This window comes from Zootoca vivipara, chromosome 2 (assembly GCF_963506605.1).
Source record: "Zootoca vivipara chromosome 2, rZooViv1.1, whole genome shotgun sequence".
Lineage (NCBI taxonomy): Eukaryota > Metazoa > Chordata > Lepidosauria > Squamata > Lacertidae > Zootoca > Zootoca vivipara.
Genome location: NC_083277.1, coordinates 13,659,878 through 13,685,320, shown reverse-complemented (window position 1 = coordinate 13,685,320; position 25,443 = coordinate 13,659,878). Strand labels below are relative to the sequence as shown.

At 46.5% G+C, this 25,443-nt stretch overlaps 2 protein-coding genes across 5 annotated transcripts; both read left to right on the top strand.

The window, feature by feature from the left end:
• The first annotated feature begins 723 nt into the window (after positions 1 to 723).
• LOC118080111 (zinc finger protein RFP-like) lies at positions 724 to 11,373 on the top strand. Its single transcript, XM_060270780.1, has 7 exons — positions 724 to 1,132; positions 1,832 to 1,927; positions 5,262 to 5,492; positions 6,688 to 6,710; positions 6,846 to 6,964; positions 8,132 to 8,158; positions 10,242 to 11,373. The coding sequence occupies exons 1-7, from the start codon at positions 731 to 733 to the stop codon at positions 10,784 to 10,786; spliced, it is 1,443 nt and encodes a 480-aa protein (XP_060126763.1). The 5' UTR covers positions 724 to 730; the 3' UTR covers positions 10,787 to 11,373.
• Positions 11,374 to 13,251: 1,878 nt separating this feature from the next.
• Positions 13,252 to 25,100, top strand: LOC118080993 (pogo transposable element with KRAB domain). Of its 4 annotated transcripts, XM_035107079.2 has the most exons (7): positions 13,286 to 13,450; positions 15,385 to 15,877; positions 17,445 to 17,549; positions 17,822 to 17,896; positions 18,533 to 18,594; positions 18,842 to 19,031; positions 22,451 to 25,100. In XM_035107079.2, exons 2-7 carry the CDS (start codon positions 15,385 to 15,387, stop codon positions 22,936 to 22,938), a joined length of 1,413 nt encoding a protein of 470 aa, XP_034962970.2. In that variant the 5' UTR covers positions 13,286 to 13,450; the 3' UTR covers positions 22,939 to 25,100. The 4 variants fall into 4 exon arrangements, with proteins under 4 accessions (XP_060126635.1, XP_034962970.2, XP_060126644.1 ...); XM_060270652.1 differs by lacking the exon at positions 22,451 to 25,100 and having other exon boundaries at positions 13,252 to 13,450; positions 18,842 to 21,394; XM_060270646.1 differs by lacking the exons at positions 13,286 to 13,450; positions 22,451 to 25,100 and adding an exon at positions 13,519 to 13,670 and having other exon boundaries at positions 18,842 to 21,394.
• Positions 25,101 to 25,443: the final 343 nt, after the last annotated feature.

The window sequence follows — 25,443 nt, the reverse complement described above, 5'->3', positions numbered from 1 at the left end:
ATGACAAAGCCGCTTCTGGCGAACCAGAGCAGCACACGGAAACACCGTTTACCTCCCCGCTGTAGCGGTTCCTATTTATCTACTTGCATTTTGACGTGCTTTCGAACTGCTAGGTTGGCAGGAGCTGGGACCGAGCAACGGGAGCTCACCCCGTCACAGGGATTCGAACCGCTGACCTTCTGATCAGCAAGCCCTAGGCTCAGTGGTTTAACCCACAGCGCCACTGTAAAAACAGCTATTTAAAGCATTCAAAAAGTAATCAGAATCAACAAGAAGCTAATAACGAACGCGAACACATGTCAAATGTTGTACTGTATTTTGTAAGTGTTTTTGTCAGGTGGATGGTTTGATTGGAGATGGTAAGCTGTTCTATGGAGGCATATATTTTTGCAGTGCTTTTTTTCTATTAAAAAATAAGTTTAGAGGTACCCTCATTTTCCTACTCATATTGAAATACTGCCCCTCAATGAGGCCAGACGTAGATTCACAAAATGTTTAAGGGTATGCGTATCCCTGCGTTCCCCCAGAAAAAAACCACTGCATTTTTGAATGAATAATTGGCAGCAGTCAAAGCCCACCTTTTAAAATTAAGTGATGTGGCTTGGAACAGCTAATCTGGGATGACTCACGCTCGAGAGCCCTGCAGTTCCAGGAAACAGTCAGTACCTTGAAACCAAAAGCAAAACATCCTCCCTTTCTCCCTTCTGTTTCAGAGAGGAGCAGAGCAGACATGGCAACCCAGAGCCTCGTCCGGCAGTTCTGCCACGAAACCACCTGCCCCATCTGCCTGGAATATTTCAATGACCCGGTGATTCTGGACTGCGGGCACAACTTCTGCAAAGTCTGCCTCATCAGGTGCTGGAAAGAAAGCCAAAGACCCCCAACCTGCCCCCAGTGCAGGCAAGTGGTCCAGAGAAGCAGCTTCAGGCCGAACCGGCAGCTGGCAAACCTGGTCGAAATAGCCAAGAAGTTCACCCACCAGGTGGGGAGAGCCGGTTGCGAGAGACACGGGGAACCCCTGCACCTTTTCTGCAGGCCTTGCGCAGTCCCCATCTGCATCGACTGCAAGAGGTCGAAAGAGCACAGCGAACACGAAGTGACTAATCTGGACCAGGCTTCACGGTGGTTGAAGGTAGGAAATCTCCTGCAGGCATCAATTCTCAGATCTGTGTCTTAGGTTGCATGAGCGCACTACCTGGAAAGCCCATTCCAAGCCCATTTTCCCTGTCAAAGAATTCTGGGCATTGTAGTTGGTTCCTGGGAGTTGTAACCCTGCGTGGGGTGAACTGTAGCGCCCAGAATTCTTTGAAGAGGGAGATGTGCTTCGAATGTGCTTCAGAGGTCTAGCTTTCATCTCCACCGTGCTATGATATACGGATGGTACCTAACACCAAGCAAATTAGCCAAAATATATATAAATCAACGTCAAATCTTTGTTGGAAATGTAAAGGCTCCTTTTACCACATGTGGCGGACAGACGTGCAAAGTAGCTAAGGACTTTTGGGGAGATTGATTTATAATGAGTTGAAAAAGATATTTAAGGTAACTTTCCCAACAAGACCGGAAGTGTTGTTGTTCACTTGCTAAGGTTAACTGGAGCAGCCTTTTCCGTTTGCCGCTTCTACATCAGCAACGTCTGCTTAAAAGGGGGTAGCATGACTGTCCTTTAGCATGAGAAAAGTTGAGCTACAGCACACGCCACCCCAATAAATAAAAATAAAATAATAATAATAATAAATAATCCAATATTTTGTGTGTGGGGGGGGTCGTGTCTAGGCATCAAATTGGCTGATTTCTCGCAGGTCAAAAAGCCTCATTTTATTTTCCACAGCAAAAAATGCAGACCCAGATGCAGTTTCTGGTGCAAGAGAGACGAGTGATTATGGAATGGAAACTGGCTGAAGAAGAGAGGATTCAGGCGTATCCGGTAGGTCTTTGCTGTTATAGTTCCCACACTCGGGATGCATGTCGTCCTGGATATGTATGTAGGCAGATATCTCAGGTTGTATTCACTAGGGCAGTGTTTCTCAACCAGTGTGCCTCCAGATGTTTTGGGACTACAACTCCCATCATCCCTAGCTAGCAAGACCAGCGGTCAGGAATGATGGGAGTTGTAGTCCCAAAACATCTGGAGGCACACTGGTTGAGAAACACTGCACTAGGGTGATGACTTTTTCATTATTTTTCTCAAAAATTATTTCCTGTGGCACAAATGGATGAACTTTTGCCTTGTTGTTGTTGTTTAGTCGTTTAGTCGTGTCCGACTCTTCGTGACGACATGGACCATAGCATGCCAGGCACTCCTGTCTTCCACTGCCTCCCGCAGTTTGGTCAGACTCATGTTCGTAGCTTTGAGAACACTGTCCAACCATCTCGTCCTCTGTCGTCCCCTTCTCCTAGTGCCCTCAATCTTTTCCAGCATCAGGGTCTTTTCCAGGGAGTCTTCTCTTCTCATGAGGTGGCCAAAGTATTGGAGCCTCAGCTTCACGATCTGTCCTTCCAGTGAGCACTCAGGGCTGATTTCTTTCAGAATGGACAGGTTTGATCTTCTTGCAGTCCATGGGACTCTCTATTAATGACTAAAATGAGGTATATTCCATTGAAATATTTAAAAAAGGTTACGCACAAACCGTTTTTTTTGTATGCCGTTTTAGCATTTCATAAAATTGTATTAACAATTCTATATATATTTCGTATCAAAGTTGGACACATTCCACAATGGGGAGTGTTCTTAGCAACATAGGGTATACAAATGTCACACCTGCGCAAGGCAAAAGCCCCTTTTTGGGACCTCCAAACTCAGCCACCATACCCTCCCGGGCATGCTGGGAAAAGAACCTACAGGAGAGGTAGCAAAACATCTTCCTCTAGCGGTGTCTATACTGTTACTGCAGCTAAAAAAAAAGCTTCCTTGTGTGTTTGATGACCCTATATAATGTTGTATATATGTGACTCTAATGCAGGCATCCCCAAACTTCGGCCCTCCAGATGTTTTGGACTACAGTTCCCATCTTCCCCAACCACTGGTCCTGTTAGCTAGGGATCATGGGAGTTGCAGGCCAAAACATCTGGAGGGCCGCAGTTTGGGGACGCCTGCTCTAAAGCTCGGGTTCAATTTTATATCTGCTTACAGTGACTTCAAAGATGGTCAAAAAACTGATAAATAATTTTTTTAAAATCATTTTGTGCGTGTTTTTTTTAAATCAAATCTCTTTGAAAGTAAGATTTTATCTAATCTTTAATGAAAGCTCATCAAATTATGATACAGGGAAATGAGGTTGTAAAAAAGTCATCACCCTAGTGTTCACGTTTCTGCCTTAGAGCTCTGTAAAGTTGCTGTGCAGAAGGGGGGAAAGAACACCATCTGTGCTGGCTGCCCATTTGCTACTGGCTCAGTGTGCTCCTGTGATATGAAGGGCCCTGAACATCTTGGGTCCAGGATACCTTAAAGCAGGGCCGGCTCAGGACATTTTGCCAGCTCGGCCACCTGAGCCCTAATCAGCTCAAAGATGGGGATAACATGAGGGAGCAATGTTTTTTTTAAAAAAAGAATCTTTATTGGTTATTACAAATCGTTTCACAAAATCTACAAATATACAAAAACAGAAGAAAAAGGCAAAACAGAAGAAACAAAACAGAAAAAAAACAATACGGTAAAAAAAACAAAAAACAAGAATAAAAACTAAAACAACAACAACAACAACCAAAAAGAAAACAAAATACACATATATATCCATTCAGTTAATCAGTGTTTAAAATACATCGGATCCTTGCCAATTTATTTTATTAATTTCATTACTTTCCCCCCCCCTCCCCCCACCATGAGGGGGCAATGTTAGTTGTTTCAAAGGCTTTTTTCCTCCAGCCGGAGCTCAGCTCGGGTATGTCTCAAGTGGGCGCCATTCTAAGAGAACAAGGGAGAGGTTCGTGGTAAGCATCTGGCACCTCTTTTTCTAGAAAAATATCACTGGTTGCTTCCCATGTTAGAGAGGCCTGACAGACCTCCACAAGAAATCGGGTGTTTAGTGTTGCAGATCCCATGCTGTGGGATGCTATTCCAATAGATAAATTGGCAGGCAGCCTTTGCAGGGCTGGATTAAGAACTTTGGAGGGACTTGAAAGATTTTGGTGCTAATTCAAAATATAAACACACAAACCTTGGTGAACCGAGTGGCCGTTTTTACCAGTTGTTGTTGTTGTTTAGTCGTTTAGTCGTGTCCGACTCTTCGTGACCCCATGGACCATAGCACGCCAGGCACTCCTGTCTTCCACTGCTTCCCACAGTTTGGGCAAACTCATGTTCGTAGCTTCGAGAACACTGTCCAACCATCTTGTCCTCTGTCGTCCCCTTCTCCTTGTGCCCTCCATCTTTCCCAGAATCAGGGTCTTTTCCAAGGATTCTTCTCTTCTCATGAAGTGGCCAAAGTATTGGAGCCTCAGCTTCACGATCTGTCCTTCCAGTGATCACTCAGGGCTGATTTCCTTCAGAATGGATAGGTTTGATCTTCTTGCAGTCCATGGGACTCGCAAGAGTCTCCTCCAGCACCATAATTCAAAATTCATAATTTTACCAGTTACCTGATTCTAATTTTGTTGCATTCCCAAGATTAATGTATATCATTAATGTATATCATTAATCTCTAATATTAATATAATATTATTTACTTATTTATTTATTTTCTGTGTTTGTGTGTACAGTGGTACCTTGGAAGTTGAACAGAATTCATTCCGGAAGTCCATTTGACTTCCAAAATGTTTAGGAACCAAGGCACGGCTTCCGATTGGCTGCAGGAAGCTCCTGCAGCCAATCAGAAGCAGCGGAAGCCGCGCCGGACGTTCGAGTTCCAAAGAACGTTCACAAACCGGAACAGTCACTTCCGGTATTGCGGCGTTCGGGAGCCAAAAAGTTCGACTCACAAGGCGTTCGGGATCCAAGGTACGACTGTACAGTATGTTTTTTATTTATTTATTTATTTATTGTGAGAGCCTTTCTCCCCAGCTTGCAGTATAAGCACCATGGTAAATCTGGCAACAGAAAAATTTCTGCAGTGTCCCCCTTCCAAAGTGATGACAAAGTCAGTACAAAAAAAAAAAAAGTTCATTCCTAAGAATCCTGTGGAAATTGACGCATTGTGCTACATTAAAGGAGCATTATGTGTAGAATTCTTTTGCAGTATCAGTCGCAGGCCTGTAGCTATGCTCCCTTGAACGGCACTCAGCTTCCACCTCTGCCCCCTCCCCAATTTCTATTTCCCCTTCAGGGGGAGCTAGAGGTGGAGAAGAACAAGATCACGGGCGCTTTTGAGCAAATGCACAGTTTCCTGGAGGAGCTGCAGCGCTTTTGGCTGACCGAGCTGGAGGATCTGGAGAAAGAGATGAGGAAGAAAAAGGAAAGAAATATCGCCAGGCTTTCACAGGATCTCGCCGGTCTCAGTAGCCTCATCACAGACATGGAGGAGAAGTGCGAACTGCCCGCTGTTGAGTTCCTGCAGGTGAGACGTGAAACACAAAGGCAGCTCCCTGATCCCGGGACTTGTAGAAGTCACGGTCCCTTGGGAGGGCACTTGGGCTCTGTACAAACTTATCCATTTGTAGCACAAAGGAGTAGCTTTTTCTCAGCGTGGAACCATGCATGCTCATCCTCAACCTGCTGATTTCAGCCCAGGTTGTTTCTAGAACCTTCCACCACCACCCCAAAAGTGGGTGTGGTTACTTGATACACATTTCAAGATGCTCTTATTGATTAGATTTTTCGTGACTTTTCCTCCCTGCCCCATACGCCAGGGGAATGAAGAAGGAATTGGGGGTTGAAATCTTGGTGTACACCCAGCCACAGCGACATTGGGCAGATCTCAGCCCCCATTGCTGGGGCTGCCTCCGTCCATTTTCAACTGGACGCACCGGGGGGGGGGTAATGCAGAATCGATCTGCGTTAAGCTTTTATTTTGAGAACGAAACTTAATTTGTGAAAAAAGTGCTTTCCCAGGGCACCAAATGTGTAATAGGTCCAGGTTGTGTATGGACTACTTGATAGAAGAAATGTGCCCATTGAATGTATAATGTTCCCGTGCAATCTGGCTTCTGTCATGGTGTCCCGTTGCACCAGGAGCTGTCTAGTCATGCTGGCCTCATGACCCGGAAAGCTGTCTGTGGACAAACGCCGGCTCCCTCAGTCTGAAAGCAAGATGAGGGCTGCAACTCCATACTCGCCTTTGACTGGACACAACCGTCCAGGGGTCCTTGACCTTTTTATAATGTGTGCATGGCATAGGTGCCGACACCCAATTTGAAAAATCCAGGATCGGCAGCGGCGCGGCACCAGAAGTCGCGCTGCGGCCATTTTGGAACTGGGCAGAGCAGCATCGGAAGTCGCTTCTACTCATGCTCTGCCCATTTCCAAAATGGCTGCTGTGCCAGAAATTGCTTCTGCGCATGTCCAGAGACTCCAGACATGCGCAGAAGGAGCCTCCCCGGGCCGGTAAGAATCCGGGGGATTTACGGGTTTTTTAAAAATCCGGGCTGCCAGCGGGAAACGGCTGGAAAAACGGGGGTTTCCCGGGGAATACGGGAGACTTGGCAGCTATGGTGCATGGAGCCTTCTAAGAAAAGTAGTATCCAATGGAGCAAAATGCCCTGTTTGTGTTCTGCCTGTGATCTGAGACCCATTTCTCTCATGCTCTCTTTCAGGGTATCGGGACTACGGTGATGAGGTACGTAGCTCTTTCTCGGTCTCCTTCCCATCCTTTTCCAGTGGCAGGTCATCCACATTGGTTGTTGTTGTTGTTGCTGCTGCTGCTGCTGCTGCTGTTTAAACCATCTCTTAGGCTGACCCACCTTCCTTCCAGGTTTCAGGAGTTGAAAAGAAGGCAGACGCTGCTGGGAATCTCTCCAGGCATGGAAGAGAGACTCATAAGTTACACTCAGAAAAATTCAGTTCTGAAGGATACCATGGAGAAATGCAAAGGTATTCTTTAGGGGTCGGAGGGTCAGTTCGGGGAGGAGGGAGGGCGCCATTTGTCAGGCAGTTCCGCATCTCAGTTGGTTGCTGCGAAAGTCTGAATTTCGCTAAAGAGGAGCTGGCTCCTACTTGGAATGATCCAAGGGGTCTCAAATCACATTTCCCTCATTCCACCCACTTCCTAGAATTCCTTTGATGTAACTATCCTCCTTGGCTGTGGACACACTTAGCCATTTGAAGCACAAAAATGCAGTTGATCTCAGTCTGGAATTCTTCCTGCTAGTCCTCAACCTAGGTGGATTCTAGATCCTGCCATTCATAATGGGGCGTGTGGTTATTCTATAGGTGTTTGAAAACCCTTCCCTTGAATAGGCTATCCATGCCTTTCCCTCCCTGAACATGCCCCAGGTGAGCGAAGAAGGAAGGAAGCGGTGTTTGTGATCTTGGTATATGCATGGCAAGGTCACACATAATCCATAATCCATCTGCAAGTGTATTTTTTTTCTCCCACATACCAGGGATACTCTGAAAAGGAGAGGGGATGAGAAAACCTGGGATTGAGGGAGGGGAAAAGTGTGGGGAGGTTCTGATTTAGAGGAGACCCATCATATGGATAACAGAGAATTGATGGAAGATTCCACCTAAACATTAGGAAGAACTTCCTGACAGTGAGAGCTGTTCGGCAGTGGAATTTGCTGCCAAGGAGTGTGGTGGAGTGTCCTCCTTTGGAGGTCTTTAAGCAGAGGCTTGACAGGCATATGTCAAGAATGCTTTGATGGTGTTTCCTGCTTGGCAGGGGGTTGGACTGGATGGCCCTTGTGGTCTCTTCCAACTCTATGATTCTATGATGGAACCTTATGGCCATATTAAACAACAGTATGGATGAGCCCTTAGCCGAGAAGAGGATGGAGAAAATTAAAAATAGTTGTCTTTGCTTGATAACAACAGTCGTTATTTTTCTTTTTAGGCGAGGCATATCCTTGTTTTTCGTCCGTGAGTAATTGGCCACCTGACCCATCTTCTGTCCCCCCCCCCAATTATATCCACGATAGGCCTCATTAATCAATAATTTAGTATGAGGGGGGCTTGGGGGGCAGGGACATTTAACAAATTATATACTTGATGGACTTTTGACCACGTTTTTAATTAGTTCCTCTTTCTTCCATGTAACAGGGCTTCTGATGCAGGCACCGAACAAAGGTAAACTATCTGTAAGGATGGAAGAAGTATTTTGTTCAAGTATTTCATCTGGCTTCCTTAATTTTTTATTTTTTTTAGTTTGTTAGATTTATATACCCAATCTTCATCAAAAGATCTCAGGGCCTTAGGCGAGTGGCTTGTTGCAACCCTCTTCTGGAAAAGTCCATTTATTTTCTTTCATATGAACAGAAATTGGGCTCATCAATGAGAGGACAACTAAGATGCTGGATGGCAGGGATTCCACATGTGGTATAATCAGTGCCTGCTTAATCCAGAATGCGGCAGCTAGACTGGTGACTGGGAGCGGACGCTGAGACGATATAGCACCGGTCCTGAAAGACCTACATTGGCTCCCAGTAGGTTTCTGAGCACAATTCAAAGTGTTGGCCTTTAAAGCCCTAAACGGCCTCGGCCCAGTATACCTGAAGGAGCATCTCCACCCTCATCGTTCTGCCTGGACACTGAGGTCCAGCGCCGAGGGCCTTCTGGTGGTTCCTTCACTACGAGAAGACAAGTTACAGGGAACCAGGCAGAGGTCCTTCTCGGTAGTTTCCCTGTGGAAATCTGATTTTTAGAAGACATCCGAAGGCAGCCCTGTTTAGGGAAGTTTATAATGTTTGATGTTTTATTGCGCTTTTAGCATTCTGTTGGGAGCTGCCCAGAGTGCCTGGGGAAACCCAGCTGGATGGGCGGGGTATTATTATTATTATTATTATTATTATTATTATTATTATTATTATTGGAATGTGGGGCTTCCAGAATATCTACATGTGAGTGGGGGTCCAGAGTGCCTCTGTGTCCTCAACCTGCCTGTAATAATAATAATAATTATTATTATTATTATTATTATTTATTATTTATACCCCGCCCATCTGGCTGGGTTTCCCCAGCCACTCTGGGCGGCTTACAACAGAACATTAAAATAATCTATTAGACATTAAAAGCTTCCCTAAACAGGGCTGCCTTCAGATGTCTCCTAAAAATCTGGTAGTAGTTGTTCTCTTTGACATCAGATGGGAGGGCGTTCCACAGGGCGGGCGCCACCACCGAGAAGGCCCTCTGCCCGGTTCCCTGTATTTTGGCTTCTCGCAACGAGGGAACCGCCAGAGGGGCCCTTGGTGCTGGACCTCAGTGTCCGGGCAGAACGATGGGCGTGGAGACGCTCCTCCAGGTATACTGGACCAAGGCCGTTTGGGGCGTTAAAGATCATCACCAACACTTTGAATTGTGCTTGGAAATGTACTGGGAGCAAATGTAGGTCTTTCAGGACCGGTGTTATGTGGTCCCGGCGGCCACTCCCAGTCACTAATCTAGCTGCCGCATTCTGGATTAATTGCAGTTTCCAGGTCACCTTCAAAGGTAGCCCCACATAGAGTGCATTGCAGTAGTCCAAGAGAGAGATACCGTGTTTTCCCGAAAATAAGACACTTATATTTATTTTTCCTCAAAAAGACACACTATAGCTTATTTTCAGGGGATGTCTTATTTTTATTATGCGTCCAGCCTCGCCTCTTCCTTGGAGCCCTCCAGAACTGCGCCAATGTCTTATTTTGGGGGGTATGGCTTATATTGTGCAAATGCTTAGAAATCCTGCTACGGCTTATTTTATGGGTATGTCTTATTTTAGGGGAAACAGGGTAACTAGAGCATGCACACACACATAATAATAATAATAATAATAATAATAATAATAATAATAATAATAATTTATTATTCCCCCGTCCATCTGGCTGGGTTTCCCCAGCCACTCTGGGCAGCTTACAACAGAACATTAAAATACAATAATGTATTAAACATTTAAAAGCTTCCCTAAACAGGGCTGCCTTCAGATGTCTTCTAAAAGTCTGGTAGTTGCTTTTCTCTTTGACATCTGATGCCTGTAATTGAAGGAGTGGTCCTTTCCACTTTTTGCTGAGCCCGAGGAACAGGCCTGGAGTGTTTTCGAGCCTCTCTCCAGTAGGCATCCTCAGTCATCCAACCTCCTTTGTCGTCGTCTTCTTCTTCTTCTTCTTCTTCTTCTTCTTCTTCTTCTTCTTCTTCTTCTTCTTCTTCTTCTTCTTCTTCTTCTTCTTCTTCTTTGCAGTGAGTATCACTCTGGATCCAGGAACAGCACACCCGTTTCTTGTTATAACCGAGGACCTGAAGAGTTTGAGAAGGAGAAGGGGAAGGCAGGAAGTGCTGGACAACCCTGGGAGATTCGACAACATGCTCTACGTGCTGGGCCATGCAAAATTCACCTCGGGAAGATATTGGTGGGAGGTGGTGGTGGAAGAGGAGGAGGAAAGGGAACGGGCCACTTGGGCCGTAGGGGTTGCAAAAGAGTCTGTCAGGCGCAAAGGCTTTGTCAGCATGCTTCCTTCTGAGGGGATCTGGGCCATTGGGAAGGCGAAGGATGAGTCAGCCTCATCTGATCCCTTCTGGGCTTCAACCCTCCCCGAGCGGACCCCTTTGAGCTTGAGCTATGAGCCCAGGAAGATCCGGGTGTCCCTAGACTATGATGAGGGCCGTGTGGAATTCTATGATGCCCACACCGACGACTTGATCTTCAATTTCCAGCAAGCCTCATTCTCTGGGGAGAAGGTCCAGCCCTTTTTCCATGTTTGGTGGGGAGTTGGTCTGAAGTGTTGAGTCCTGAGGACGATCGTCACCGCTCCCAGCTCTACCACCCCCACCCTGAGAGGAGGTGACAGCCTAGCATTTCCTCTGCAGTGTTATGAGTTTGTGGGTGCCAGACACCCTAAATTTCTGCATCCAGTAAGTGTTAGAATTTAATTTGTGTGTGGTGTGTTAGAACTGGGTGCCGGTCAGTAGGTTTAGCGAGCATTAAAATATAAGCCAGGCCAGCTTCCCCGTGTCAGGAAAGTGCCTGGGAGACGAGCCATGGCTCCCACACCATTATTTTTCCACTTTATTTTGTGCAACTGAAAAACTTTAAAATAGTAATAATAAAAGAACTACATGGTGGAAGGAAAAAAAGAAGGAAGGAACGGGCCATTGAGAAAAGTCAAGGAGAATGGGATTCTGGACCAGATAGCTGTTGCGTGGGGCCCCTCCTCCAACTCTGAGTTAGTTCAGAAAACAAAGCAGAGTTTGGAAGGAGAGTCTTTGGGATTGGTGGCCTAGGGGGAAGAGGTTGCAGTCTGGTAAAGGCGGCAAGCTGGGGAGAGGGTCAGAGCACGATGGTTGGTGTTATTTTGAATCCTAAGCTGCAGCTATGGAAGAGTTTGTTTTTTGGAAAATAAAAAATGAAAAAAACCTACAAACCTTTGCAATCCTCTTGCGTGTTCTTCACACATACATTCCCTATGAGGTCAATAGCAGCTCCTTAAAGATAATGGTTTCCTTAATTTGCTTCCTCCCGAAATGGGTTGTCCTGCGGCTGCTTAGTGTACTGCGGGGGGTGGTGGCTTAAGTTTGGTGACTTCCATGGTTTTAAGCTTGGTAATTAGTTGCAATTCAGCAACTTCTCTTTCCAGTCTATTTCTGAAATTCTTTTGTAATAAGACAGCTACTTTGAGATCTTGTATAGAATGTCATGGGAGATTGAAGTGTTCTCCTACTGGTTTCTCTCTCTTGTGATTCCTGATGTCAGATTTATGTCCATTTATCCTTTGGCGTAGGGTTTGGCCTGTTTGTCCAATATAGAGAGCTGAAGGGCACTGTTGGCATTTGATGGCATACACAATGTTAGATGAGCAATTAAATAGTCCTGAGATGGTATGTTTGATGTTGTTGGGGCCAGTAATGGTGTTGTCTAGGTGTATGTGGCAGCAAAGTTGGCATCTGGGCTTATGCTTATTGCAAGCTCTGGTACCAGTGTCCATGTTAAGTCTGATGGTTGTATTATTGTGGGTGAGGAGTTGCTGAATTGCAACTTATTACCAAACTTAAAACCATGGAGAGACTTGGTCTGAATAGAGACATTGGATTCTTATCTCATTAAACTGTACATGATAAAGCTATTTTTAGCCATCTCACCCCTTGCTTTCCTGTAAGACCAATTGCAGTCGTTAACAGTCGTCCAGAGGTTTACCACACCTATCAGCCAATCACCCATTTCCACCCCCCTTCGGAGTAATACCCCTCCCCACCCTCTGGGAGACTTCTGTTTCAGTGTATCTGAAGAAGTGTGCATGCACACAAAAGCTCATACCAGTGACAAACTTAGTTGGTCTCTAAGGAGCTACTGGAGGGAAATTTTTATATTTTGTTCAGACGAATGTGCTCAAAGAGCAAGGGTCCCAGCCATACTTTCCTCCAGGTTATGGCAACCAAATGTGAAATGAAATAAAACTGATGTAAAACATGTCTCCTGGTCCAGTTCTTGACCACTGATCTGCCCGGACACTGAGGTCCAGCTCCGAAGGCCTTCTGCAAGAAGCTCTGAGGGCCCCCCTTCAAGAAGTCAGGTTCCAGGGAACCAGGCAGTGGAGCCCTGCCTCAAGGAGATAAAGAAATACACAATCTTTAGAAGGCATTTGAAGGCGGCCCTGTATGGGGACGTTTTTAATGTTTGATGTTCTATTATGTTTTTATATGTCTTTGAAGCCGCCACTGTCTCTTACCCTAACCTACATCACAGGGTTGTCCTGAGAATGAAACGGGGAGAAGGAAATCCTGAATGCCACATTGAGCTCCTTAGAAGATATAAAGTATATAAATGTAATAAATTAAGTAGTAAAATAAGACATTTAAGCGATGCATCAAAGTTACATTGTTCCACAAAAAGGGCAACCTTTTTTTTAAAAAAAAAACTTGCTCTGCTTTTGACATGCACTGGCCAAGATTTGCTATACTTCGAAAGGCTGTGACCAAAAAGGGGGGGAACCACAGAATCTGGATCCCCAAGGGTCATCTAGCCCAAATCCCCTTGCAATGCCGGTGTCTAACCTAAAAAGGAGGCGCGTGGCTGAAGGAGCTCTGCTGCCCCCCAGCGCCAAAACCCGGAGTAGCATGCTTTCAGTTAATACCGTAACACATGCACACACGGCCCAGACTTATTTCCCAAGAAGGAGCAACCCGAAAGCAAAGCTCCGCGGATCCACCCACTTCCGCTGGCTTTCCGCACGGGGCGGGCGGAGAAAGCCGTGAGAATCCCCCGCGAGCGCCTCGTTCCCGGATTGGACGAGGGAACTTCCTGGAACGTTCCTGAGCCGCGCTCGGTCCAATCAGAGGAGCCGCTCCGCGCCGCCAGCCCCCGCGAGTCGCGCTGCCCGGGTCCGGGACTCTCGCCTTTTGTTTTGGGCCCCGCTTTGCAGGCGCGGCTCTTCCTCGTTGCTCCTTCCCTGCAAGGTGTTTGCTGGTTTGGTGAATAATCCGTCGGTGTTTGGGGGGCGGGGCGGGAGGAGGGTGCAATGGTTTCCGCGTGGACTCCCACCTCGGAAGCTGTTGCTGCCAAGCGGCGAGGCAGGCGGCTGGTGCCCCCTCTGCCCTGAGTCTGATGGCATTTTAGGGTGGGGTGGGGCAGATGCAGGGCCGGATTGAGGTTTGATGAGGCCCTAAGCTCCTGCAGGTAACGGGGCCCTTGATATGTCCAGCTGTCCTTTGTCAACAACAAATTGCTGCTGTTTTTTTTGTATTGAATATATGCTATATGGTGATTTATGGACCGCATAGGTATCTAAAGCATAACAAAATATGTATTTAATCAAAGTAATTGTTGAACTGAAATACAATTAAGGAGAAGTATATTAATAAAGGTAAAGGGACCCCTGACCATTAGGTCCAGTCATGACTGACTCTGGGGTTGCGGCGCTCATCTCGCTTTCCTGGCTGAGGGAGCCAGCATACAGCTTCCGGGTTATGTGGGTCAGCATGACTAAGCCGCTTCTGGCGAACCAGAGCAGTGCACGGAAACGCCGTTTACCTTCCCGCCTGAGCGGTACCTATTTATCTACTTGCACTTTGACGTGTTTTCAAACTGCTAGGTTGGCAGGAGCAGGGACCGAGCAACGGGAGCTCACCCCATCGCGGGGATTCGAACCACAGACCTTCTGCTCGGCAAGCCTTAGGCTTAGGTTTAACCCACAGTGCCACTTGCGTCCCTCAGAAGTATATTAATAGTGAAATACAATTAAGAAGAAGTATGTATATTAATAGAGAAATAATTATTAACCACTAAATGATTTTTTAAATTCATAACAGACTTAATAATGCAAACACATTGGCATTGGGCAAGAACAAAAGTTCCTTTAGAAACACAATATACAATTTACAAAGACTCATAATCTAGTCTCTAGAAACTTGCTATAGCATGAAATAATAATAGCAATCCAGTGATATTTTAGGGAACAGGCTAGCAGGGAACAGGCACAGCTTCTTGCCTTCGCAGCCCCCGCACTGCCGCACTTCGGCTCCGTCCAAAGTCTCGCTACACGGTAGACTGCAGTCGGAGGTTCATTTTTCTATGGCCATGCTTCACAAGACAAAGCGGCAGCCATAGAAAACCTCGTCGTCTTACGAGGCAACCTCCGATCGTAAAATCCATTCGTCTAGCGAAAAAATTGTCTTACAGGGCATTCGTTAAGCGAAGCACCACTGTATTAAAAAAACACGATAAAATATCAAACATTAAAAACTTCCGTAAACAGGGCAGCTTTCAGATGTCTTCTAAAAGTCAGATAGTTGTTTATTTCCTTGACATCTGATGTTATAGCTCATTTCCATTCCCCTACATGACAGCGATAGGGACGCGGGTGGCGCTGTGGGTTAAACCACAGAGCCTAGGGCTTGCCGATCAGAAGGTCAGCGGTTCGAATCCCCACGACGGGGTGAACTCCCATTGTTTGGTCCCAGCTCCTGCCAACCTAGCAGTTCAAAAGCACGTTAAAGTGCAAGTAGATAAATAGGTATCGCGCCAGTGAGAAGGTAAACGGCGTTTCCGTGTGCTGCTCTGGTTCACCAGAAAGCGGCTTAATCATGCTGGCCACATAACCCGGAAGCTGTACGCCGGCTCCCTCGGCCAGTAAAGCGAGATGAGCTCCGCAACCCCAGACTAAACTAAACCCTCTTTAGTTTCCTGCATTATGCCAGTTCGTTACAGCAACCACAACCCTTGTGGCACCTCAGAGACCCAACGAATTCATTACGTACCTGAAGAAGCGATCTTCAGGCCGCGAAAGCTGGCGGCAATAAATTGGTTAGCTTTCAAGGTTCTGTTGGTTGTAGCTTACGCATTCTCTGCGTGTGTTTTGAAACTCTTATTTTCCTCCCCGTTGTTTCGATAGATGACCGGCAACAGCAGCGCGGGAACCAGCAACGGCCGCAAGGGCCGTGGCGTTTCGTGGCGGCTCCAGGAAACCTTGAATCTCCTGGAGATCTGGGGAGAGCAGAAAATCCAGGACCAGCTCCGCAACAGCCACCAGAACATAGACTTCTTCGAATACATCGCCCAGAAGATGGCCACGCGGGGCCATCGCCGGACCGCCTTGGAGTGCCGCTCGAAGACCAAAGTGATGAGGCTGGAATACAAGCGTGTGATTGATCACAACTCCAAGGCGGGGAGCAGCAAGGTGACTTGCCCTTTCTACGAACAGCTGCACCACATCCTCCAAGGGAACGCAAGCATGAAACCCAGCCGGGTCGGGCGAACCCTGAGCTTCCACTTGGTGCCGCAGCCGGAAGCAGCACAGGAACAGCCGCAGCCGGCTGTGGAAGAAACCATCCCACCGGACGTCCATGTGGTTAATGTTGGAGAATACCTCAAGCAAGAAGACGCTGGTAGGTTTCCACAGCCGCGGCTGCCTGGAGTCCTGCTATGCTATTTGGTCATTTTAATATTTCTCCACACCGATATTTAGCAATGCCAGCTCAACGGGATAATTTCCAAGGGGGGAGTTTGATTGGCGGTATGCATTGCGGCCTCCTGTTTTCTTTCTCAAGAGAAAATTGCCGCAGTTATAGTTTTGGTCTGTAGCATACAGTGGTACCTTGGTTCTCAGACTTAATCCATTCCGAAAGTTGGTTCCAAAAGCAAAGCGTTCCAAAACCAAGGCACGCTTTCCCATAGAATGTAATGCAGAATGGATTAATCCGTTTCATGCTTTTAAAAACAACCCCTAAAACAGCAATTTAACATGAATTTTACTATCTAACAAGACCATTGATCCATAAAATGAAAGCGGTAAACAATGTACTGCATTCTCACACTCAATCAATCAGTAGCTGAACTGGGTTCCACACAGTCACAAAAACAAAACAAAAAGAGCCGCGAAAACGCAAAATTAGCAAAGACGGACAGACCTCAGCGTGACACTCAAAATGAAAGCGTGGCACTCAGAATGGAGCATGTTCGGCTTCTGAAAGAAGTTTGCAAACCGGAAAACCTACTTCGGGTTTGCAGTGTTTGGATTCCAAGTTGTTTGAGTACCAAGGCGTTTGAGAACCAAGGTACCACTGTACATAAGTAAACATTATTCTCTACGTCAGGCATCCCCAAACTTCGGCCCTCCAGATGTTTTGGACAACAGTTCCCATCATCCCTGACCACTAGTCCTGTTAGCTAGGGATCATGGGAGTTGTAGGCCAAAACATCTGGAGGGCCACAGTTTGGGGATGCTTGCTCTACGTTACCTTTTTCAGTTCACGGTGGGACTGAAATGATTTTTTTGGGGGGGGGGTGTAACGGTTTTTTCCCATTTCACTAGGCCAGCCTTCCCCAACCTGGTTTCCCCCAGATGTTTGGGGCTACAGCCAGTGACTGGGACTGATGTAGTCTAAACATCTGGGGGAAACTAGGTTGGGGAAGGCTGGCCTGGGCTATTGGTCATTTTAACCTGGTGATAACCTATTATTTGAGCACCCACCATGAATTATTGTTGAAGGTAGAGCGTTCAGGGGTTGGCATGAAAGAGAAAAAATTGAGCATTTCTTTATTCTTTATTATTTTCTTAAGTTGTGTCACAAACATAACCAATTGTCTGAAATACCCTGTTTCTCATATTTTAAGACATACCCATAAAATAAGCCATAGCAGGATTTTTAAGCATTCAAGGAATATAAGCCATACCCCGAAAATAAGACATAGTGATAGGCGCAGCAGCAATGCTGGCCGCGGCAGGAGGAGGAGGAAAAAAATAAGACATCCCTTGAAAATAAGCCATAGTGTGTTTTTTTGAGGAAAAAATAAATATAAGACATGTCTTATAATATGAGAAACACGGTATTTGTATAAGCAGTAAAGCACCACCCGTGTCTCGGGAATGTGTCTCTGTCTATTTCCTCTATCTGTTTTAACTTGAACTGTAAGCAGGTGGGTATTTTTTTCCTTGCTTGCTTTGTTCTCCAGATGACACAGGAGTGGTGACTGGGGATGGTACTGAGGAAGACATGGCAGAGGCTGGGGAGAACGACATGGCAGCAATGAAGGAGGAAGACGGCAATGAAGGCAGCGGTAAGAGTTGGCCCCTTGCGCTGTGTGTTTGCTGGGTGTGTTGCTTTGCCCTGTGGGTGCTGGAGAAATTGCAGTGAAAATGTTCTGCATGGTAACTCTGCTATGAATCTTTTTGCTGCTTCATTTGCAACACACTTATCTTTTTGTGCAACAATTTTTTAAAATAAATAATTTAAAAAAACGTTCATTTCTGTTGTGCAAGCCCAGCTCTACTAACCTCCTTTAGTCTCAGGTGTTTCTGCTTTGTTTTTCCTCCCTGCGTTTTGCCACAGGAAGAGACCTGGATTATCAGAGACCCCGAGTTAACCAAAGAAGCCCCATACATCAGGATGCCCCCGTCAACACAGGTACGCATTGTCTAAGTGCAACTCTCGGTTTGGTTTTGTCTGCAACATAAATTTACATTCAAGAATAGTCACGGCCCATATGCTGCTGTTTTTACTGTTCTTGCGACTGGTGTTCAGTCATACCTTGGTTTTTGAACAGCTTAGTTCTCAAACGTTTTGGCTCCCCAATGCTGCAAACCCGGAAGTGACTGTTCCGGTATGTGAACTACCGTATTTTCCGCTCCATAAGATGCACTTTTCCCCTCCTAAAAAGGAAGGGGAAATGTCTGTGTGTCTTAAGGGGCGAAGGCAAGAGCCACGCACAGCGGGTAAGTGGCTCTCGGGCTGCTTGGGCTCTCGGCCGCTTCCTTGACAGCGAGCTGGGAGGAGGGACCTTCCAGGAGTTTTATCAGTTGTTAATGAGGCATGCAGCGATCGCATTAGGAGTTCTATTGATGGCTTAATGAGGCGTGCAGAGGGTTCCATTTGGCTGAGGTCTCTCTGCAAGGCTACAAGGAAGTGAATAAGGAAAAAAAGGGGGGGGCTGTAGCTTTCGTAGGCACATTGATGTTTCTAAAAGTGGTGGTGTTCCCCTCCGCCCATCCTCTGTAAAGCAAGCAGAGAGAGAGCTGCTTACACGGATCCTGTCCTGTACAGGCATCTCCACCTCCTCCTCCGGAGTTCCAGCGTCACGGCGTCACCCACAGGCACCCACAAATGTGAGTTCTCCCCCTCTCTTCCTTCCCTCCCTCTCTCCCTCTTCCAACTTTAATAAAATATTGGGGGGGCAGGTAAGCCCCACCTCACATGCCCTCAACATGGGTGTGTGTGTGATTCTCACAAAGATGGTATTTAATTGGGGGGGAGGCAGCTAGGCCTCTAGGAGTTGGCTGTTATGCCTAGGACAATTCAAGAAAGCAAAATGATGCATATGCTATAATATAATACCACTGTATTTTCTTGCAGAAAACACCCCCCATTCGGATGATGAAGCAGAAAAGACTAGCATATAAGATTCCTTTTAAACTGGAGGTAGTAAAATATGCCAAGGAGCATGGAAACAGAGCAGCGGAGAGACATTTTGCGCCACCTCTAACTGAAAAAATGATAAGAGAGTGGAGGAAACAGGAGGATCAGCTGCAAAAAGCAGATAAAAGTAAGCACACTTTTCGTGGGCATGCTGCAAAGTGGCCGCAGTTGGACATCGCCATGACAAAATGGATCACAAACCACCGGAATAATGGCTTCTCAGTCTCTAGAAAAATGATAATATATGAAGCCAAACGCATCGCTGCAGAGAAAGGCATTCACGATTTTACTGGATCACCATCGTGGTGCTACAGATTTATGAAGCGATGTGGTCTTGCTATGCGCACCAAAACTAGAATTGCACAAAAAATGCCAGAAGAATATGAATCTAAGATTCTGTATTTTCATAAGTTTGTAATTGATGCTAGGAAGAGAAATGGGTTTGAAATTGGCCAGATTGGGAATATGGCTGAAGTCCTGCTAACCTTTGATGTGCCATCTAACAGGACTGTTGATCCGAAAGGTGCCAAAACTATCACCGTGAAAACCTCCGGATATGAGAAAACCCATTTCAAGGTTGTGTTGTCTTGCTGTGCAGACGGCACCAAATTGCCACCCATGTTAATTTTCAAAAGGAAAACCTTTCCAAAAGAAGTGATTCCAAGAGGAGTTGTTGTACATGTTCATGAGAAAGGGTGGATGGACGAAAATGGAATGAGAGTATGGGTTGAAAAAGTGTGGTCCAAACGTCCTGGAGGGCTTTTGAAAAAACCTGCCTTATTAGTGCTTGACCAGTTTAGAGCACATATTAGCGAAACTACAAAAAAGTGCTTTAAAGATGTGAAGACTCATCTAGCTGTAATTCCTGGAGGTCTTACCAGCCAGTTACAACCTCTCGACGCTTCCATCAACAAGCCATTTAAGGTCTTTATGCGAGAAGAGTGGAACAAATGGATGGCTGCTGGTCATCGTGATCTTACTGGAGGGATGAAGAGGCCCACTATCACTCAAGTTTGTGAATGGGTGAAAACATCATGGCACTCGGTGAAGGAGGAAATTGTTGTCCGGTCATTCAAAAAATGTGGCATTAGCAATGCTATGGATGGAAACGAAGATGATATTTTATTTGAAGATAGCGAAGAAAGTGATGTCAGTGATTATGAGCAACTGAGCTTCCTAAATTCTGACTCTAACACTGATGAGTTATTGGGGTTCACAGAAGACTAGAAGATTAGGCGAGCCTTAAAGTCTCTCTTCATTTGTTAATGACGGTGATGATGGTTCTTAATGCCACTGTTGACTGCTTTTCATTTTACATGTTCAAACATTATGCTGATATACTGTACCGGTTGTTTATTAAATAGTTTAGTACAACATTTGATTCAGAATATTTTTTTTCCTTGCTTTCCTCCTCTAAAAAACTAAGTGTGTCTTATGCTCCGTCTTACGGAGCGAAAAATGCGGTATTTTTGGAAGCCGAATGTCCGATGGGGCTTCTGCGGATTCCGATTGGCTGCAGGAGCTTCCTGCAGCCAATCAGAAGCCGCACTTTGGAAGTCAAACAGACTTCCAGAACGGATTCTGTTAGACTTCCAAGGTACGACTGTGATTCTTGAGGCTGTTGCTTTCTTTTGTTACCATAGTAATGATTACTAAGTTTGTTTGTTTTAACTCTAGTTTTAGTCTGTTAGTCGTGTGGAGACTGATGACTAAGGGACCCCTGACCATTAGGTCCAGTCATGACCGACTCTGGGGTTGCGGTGCTCATCTCGCGTTATTGGCTGAGGGAGCCGGTGTACAGCTTCCAGGTCATGTGGCCAGCATGACTAAGCCACTTCTGGCGAACCAGAGCAGCGCACGGAAACGCCATTTACCTTCCCGCCAGAGCGGTACCTATTTATCTACTTGCACTTTGACGTGCTTTCGAACTGCTAGGTTGGCAGGAGCAGGGACCAAGCAACGGGAGCTCACCCCGTCACGGGGATTCGAACCGCCGACTTCCTGATCAGCAAGCCCTAGGCTCTGTGGTTTAACCCGCAGCGCCACCCGTGTCCCTACTAATAAATAGATGATAATAATATCAGTTCAGTCATTTAGCCATTTGAGACGGCTGGAAGAATTCATTGTGATCTGTGCTCAGTTACTCAGTTGAAGAAGTTCTAGCAGATCTGGATTCTTGAGTAATGTGGAAAGAGCTTTGGCTCGGTTGCATCAGGTGTGGTGGGAGTGGTGTTGACTAATGAGAAAAGCCAGCAGCTCTGGACAGAGATGGAGCCCAAAGTGTCCACAGCCTTCCCTTCTTTCCATCAAGTCTTACACACATGCTACCTCTTAGAATTGTAGTGCAAAGAAGCACCTCTGCAATCCACCTGTGGCTCAGAGCCAAGAGGGGCATGCTGGTTTTCTCTCCCCCCCCCCCTGAGCTGTGGGTGGCTGGTGCAAACTGTAGGGTTGCCAGACTCAATAGAGGACAGGACTTCTGTGCCTTTAATTGCCCTGCTCTCTTTTGAGTCTGGAAACCTTAAAGAGAAACCAGCAGACCCTTTGCTTGGAAATTAAACAAAGGGTCTGCTGGTTTCTCTTTAGGGGTTTCCAGGCTCAGAGAGCAGGGCAATTAAAGGCACAGAAGTCCTGCCCTCTATTGAGTCTGGCAACCCTAGCAAACTGTTCCCACAGCGGGAAGGGGTGGGTTCTCCGTTGCTGACGGGTTTCTGAGCAGAGGCTGGACCTCTGCTGCAATGCTGTCATGGTTAACATTTAACGAAAGACAGGAAACTTTTCATAGACCTTTTGTACAAAAGGAGAATATAAAATAATGACCTTTGGATTTGAGAATTGAAGATAATGGTTTGTAGAAAGTGGATTTATTAGGTGTTCTATTGGAGAGGATGAAGTGAATAATGTTTATATATAGCGGTCAGAGGAAAAATGGGAAGTTATTTAGCTTTACCCCCCCCTCCTTTCACTTTCACTCTGTCTGTTCCTTTTTTTTATATCTCCTTCCTTCCTTCCTTCCTTCCTTCCTTCCTTCCTTCCTTCCTTCCTTCCTCTCTCTTGCTTTTTCCTCTTCTCTCTCTTGCCTTTGGATTAATGCTTTACTTTGGACAAAAAAATAGATTTGACAATAATCTTTCTATTTTTCTTTAGAAACTCTAGTACAGGCATCCCCAAGCTGCGGCCCTCCAGATGTTTTGGCCTACAACTCCCATGATCCCTAGCTAACAGGACCAGTGGTCGGGGAAGATGGGAATTGTAGTCTAAAACATCTGGAGGGCCGAAGTCTGGGGATGCCTGCTCTAGTATGATTTATTTTATATTTTATGTTTGAATTCAATTGAATTGAATTGAATTGAATGCTGTAGTACTGGGTTTCCTGCCTTGGTAGGGGGTTGGGCTAGATCGCCTGACTCCAAATAATACTACCTGTGTGGGCTTCCATCTTTTGACAAACCATTGTTCCATTTGTTGTTGTTGTTAAAATTTAAAAAAGTTAAATAAAAGTAAATAAGTAGATAAAGTTATCATTTGTATTTCCCCCACCCTCAGAACCCCCCGTGGCCCACCCGCCACCCGCCCCATCTCCCCTGGCTGACTTTGCCATTCTGCGGCCCAAGAAGAGGAAAGGGGCCGAGACGCTCTTCCAGGAGTTGCTGCAGCAGTCGAGAGAAGAGCAGGAGGAGCTACTCCTCGAGATGGGCCGCGACAGAGAGGTGGCGCTCAGTCTCCTGAAGACCCTGAGGCAGGACGCGGCCGGGTGCCGGGAGGAGAGGAGGCAGATTATGGAGACGATGCGCGCCCACCACGAGATTCTGAAGGGACTCGCCGCCAACCTCAACAGCCTCACCGACGCCTTCGCGAGCCCCCCGCAGGCCAGGACGCCTCGTCCCGGCGTGGCCAACAGTGCCCCGGCCCAGAGGGGCCACACAAGGCCGAATGACGAGAACTGCAGCCCGCGGAGCCCCCTCCGCCGGTTGCACTCCAATATCCTGTCCTCTTCGTTGTTCCCCGCCAACAACACGCACCACATGGCCTAGCCCTGGAGAGACCAACGAAATGGCGGCCGCGAACGGCAGCCACGGAAACGTGTGTTCTTACCAAGAGACGTTTTTCAGTTCAGTTTTTGAAAGCGGGTTGTTGTGAAAGAACGGGTAGCTTGATATAAACTCGTTGCTGAAAAAGGAATTCTGGACCACCTGTTTCTCTGCAGGCCCATCCACCCGACTGCTTATAGTGCAGAGGTGCCTTTCAAAGGGTGTCAAACCGCCCTGGTCCATTGGGAAAGGCAGGAGGAAATCATCCTTTAGTTGGGAGCCCTTAGTTGTCTAGCTAGCTAGTGCTTCCCGTGTGGCTTACAGGGTTTTCCTCCTCCCCATATCCTCCTCACAACAACCCTGTGAGGTAGGTTAGGGCAGGCATCAGCACCCTCTGGCCCATGGTCCGGATATGGCACATGGAGGCCGTTTATCCGGCCCACAGGCCGCCCATGAAACGAGCCGCCCGCTCGGCAAGTCCCCCGCCCGCTGCGGCAAACCAGCGCAGCCGCGGACATGCGCAGAAGCGATTTCTGGTGCTGCACTGCCCATTTCCAAAATGTCCGCAGCGCCAGAAACTGGTTCTGCGCCTATGCAGCCCTTGTCCGGCCCACGGGCTGAAAAGGTTGCCGACGCCTGGGTTTGGGTAAGAGATAGTGACTGCTTCAAACACATATAAAAACATAATAGAACATCAGACATTAAAATCTTCCCGATACAGGGCTGCCTTCAGATGTCTTCTAAAGGTTGTGTATGTCTTTATCTGAAGGGAGGGGGTTCCACAGGGAGGGTGCCACTATTATTATTTTATTTATTATTATTGATTGAATTTATATACCCCCCCCCATACCCGGAGATCCCAGGGCGGTTCACAGAACAAAATCAATATATAAAACCATAAAATACCTAATCAAAATAAAACCAACAACCCAATAACCCCCATTTTAAAAGGCCAATCAACTGACCCAAAGACCTGGTTAAAAAGGAGCGTTTTTGCCTGGTGCCTATTGGTGTATAGTGAAGGCGCCAGGTGAACTTCCCTGGGGAGAGCATTCCACAGATGGGGAACCACCGCAGAGAAGGCCCTGTTCTCGTGTTGCTACCCTCCAGACCTTTCAAGGAGGAGGCAAATGAAGAAGGGCCTCAGAAGATGATCTCAAGGTCTGGGTAGGTTCATATGAGAAGAGGCAGACCCTGAGGTCTTGCGGTGCTTAACTAGTGTTATGTCTTCCCTCTTGTTTTCTCGAACAGTTTCTGGGGTGGTTTAACAATCCCTCTCTCCAGAGAACAGGGAATGGAATGGCCGTTCTGAGAGTGGAATAGGGATCTCCCAGCAACGCTTTTTAACAGATTACATGTCCCAGGATTCTGGGGGGAAGCCATGCCTGTTTTAAAATGGCGGGAGACTTCTCTAAATGAAGAGAGTCTTGTGCATCTGTGGTTGGTGTTTTGTATCATTCGTTCCTTTAGAAATAAACAGTTAAAGAGCAACTGCCTCAGAAGAGCTATGGAGTTTCCACCCTGCGGTTTCTGTTTCTCGTACACCAGCCTCCTTTTTCTCCTAAGTTTCAGTTTCCTGGGATGGCCCTTTGAACCACTTGGTAAAAAAACAGTTGCGGGGGTTAATGACGATAATTTTATTATTTGTACTCTGAGTTGCCCCAGCCACTCTGTGTGGCTTCCAGCATATAAACAAACATACAGTCATACCTCGGTTTAAGTACGCCTGGGTTTGAGTACTTTCAGTTTAAGTACTCCGCGGACCCGTCTGGAACGGATTAATCCACTTTCTGTTACTTTCAATGGGAAAGTTCGCTTCAGGTTAAGTACAGACTTCCAGAACCAATTGTGTACTTAAACCGAGGTACCAGTGTAATTAAACATGGAAAACCTCCCTATACAGGGCTGCCTTCAGAAAACAACCGCCATGTTATCATGGAAACCAAATTGAGCTGGTGAGACAATTTCACTCCTGCACAAAAACATATACTCCCATTTTTCCCAGGTACCTGCTATGAGCTCTAGCTGGATCATCCACCGACACAGCTTTTTCCATCCTCAACTTTTATATTTGCAAGCAGCCTGGAAGCTTAGAATCATAGAGTTGGAAGAGACCACAAGGGCCATCCAGTCCAACCCCCTGCCGAGCAGGAAACACCATCAAAGCATTCTTGACATATGCCTGTCAAGCCTCTGCTTAAAGACCTCCAAAGAAGGAGACTCCACCACACTCCTTGGTAGCAAACTCCACTGCCGAACAGCTCTTACTGTCAGGAAGTTCTTCCTAATGTTGAGGTGGAATATTCTTGTAGTTTGAATCCATTGCTCCGTGTCCGCTTCTCTGGAGCAGCAGAAAACAACCTTTCTCCCTCCTCTATATGACATCCTTTTATATATTTGAACATGGCTATCATATCACCCCTTAACCTTCTCTTCTCCAGGCTAAACATACCCAGCTACCTAAGCTGTTCCTCATAAGGCATCCTTTCCAGGCCTTTGACCATTTTG

Bases quoted from the DNA above. Each gene is read 5' to 3' on its own strand.
- LOC118080993 (XM_060270652.1), top strand. From the start codon at position 15,385: ATGACCGGCAACAGCAGCGCGGGAACCAGCAACGGCCGCAAGGGCCGT. The intron at 17,550-17,821 runs GTAAGAGTTGGC...GTTTTGCCACAG, and splicing joins AGACGGCAATGAAGGCAGCG to GAAGAGACCTGGATTATCAG. The intron at 18,595-18,841 runs GTGAGTTCTCCC...ATTTTCTTGCAG, and splicing joins ACCCACAGGCACCCACAAAT to AAAACACCCCCCATTCGGAT.
- LOC118080111 (XM_060270780.1), top strand. From the start codon at position 731: ATGGCAACCCAGAGCCTCGTCCGGCAGTTCTGCCACGAAACCACCTGC. The intron at 6,711-6,845 runs GTACGTAGCTCT...CCTTCCTTCCAG, and splicing joins ATCGGGACTACGGTGATGAG to GTTTCAGGAGTTGAAAAGAA. The intron at 8,159-10,241 runs GTAAACTATCTG...TCTTCTTTGCAG, and splicing joins GATGCAGGCACCGAACAAAG to TGAGTATCACTCTGGATCCA.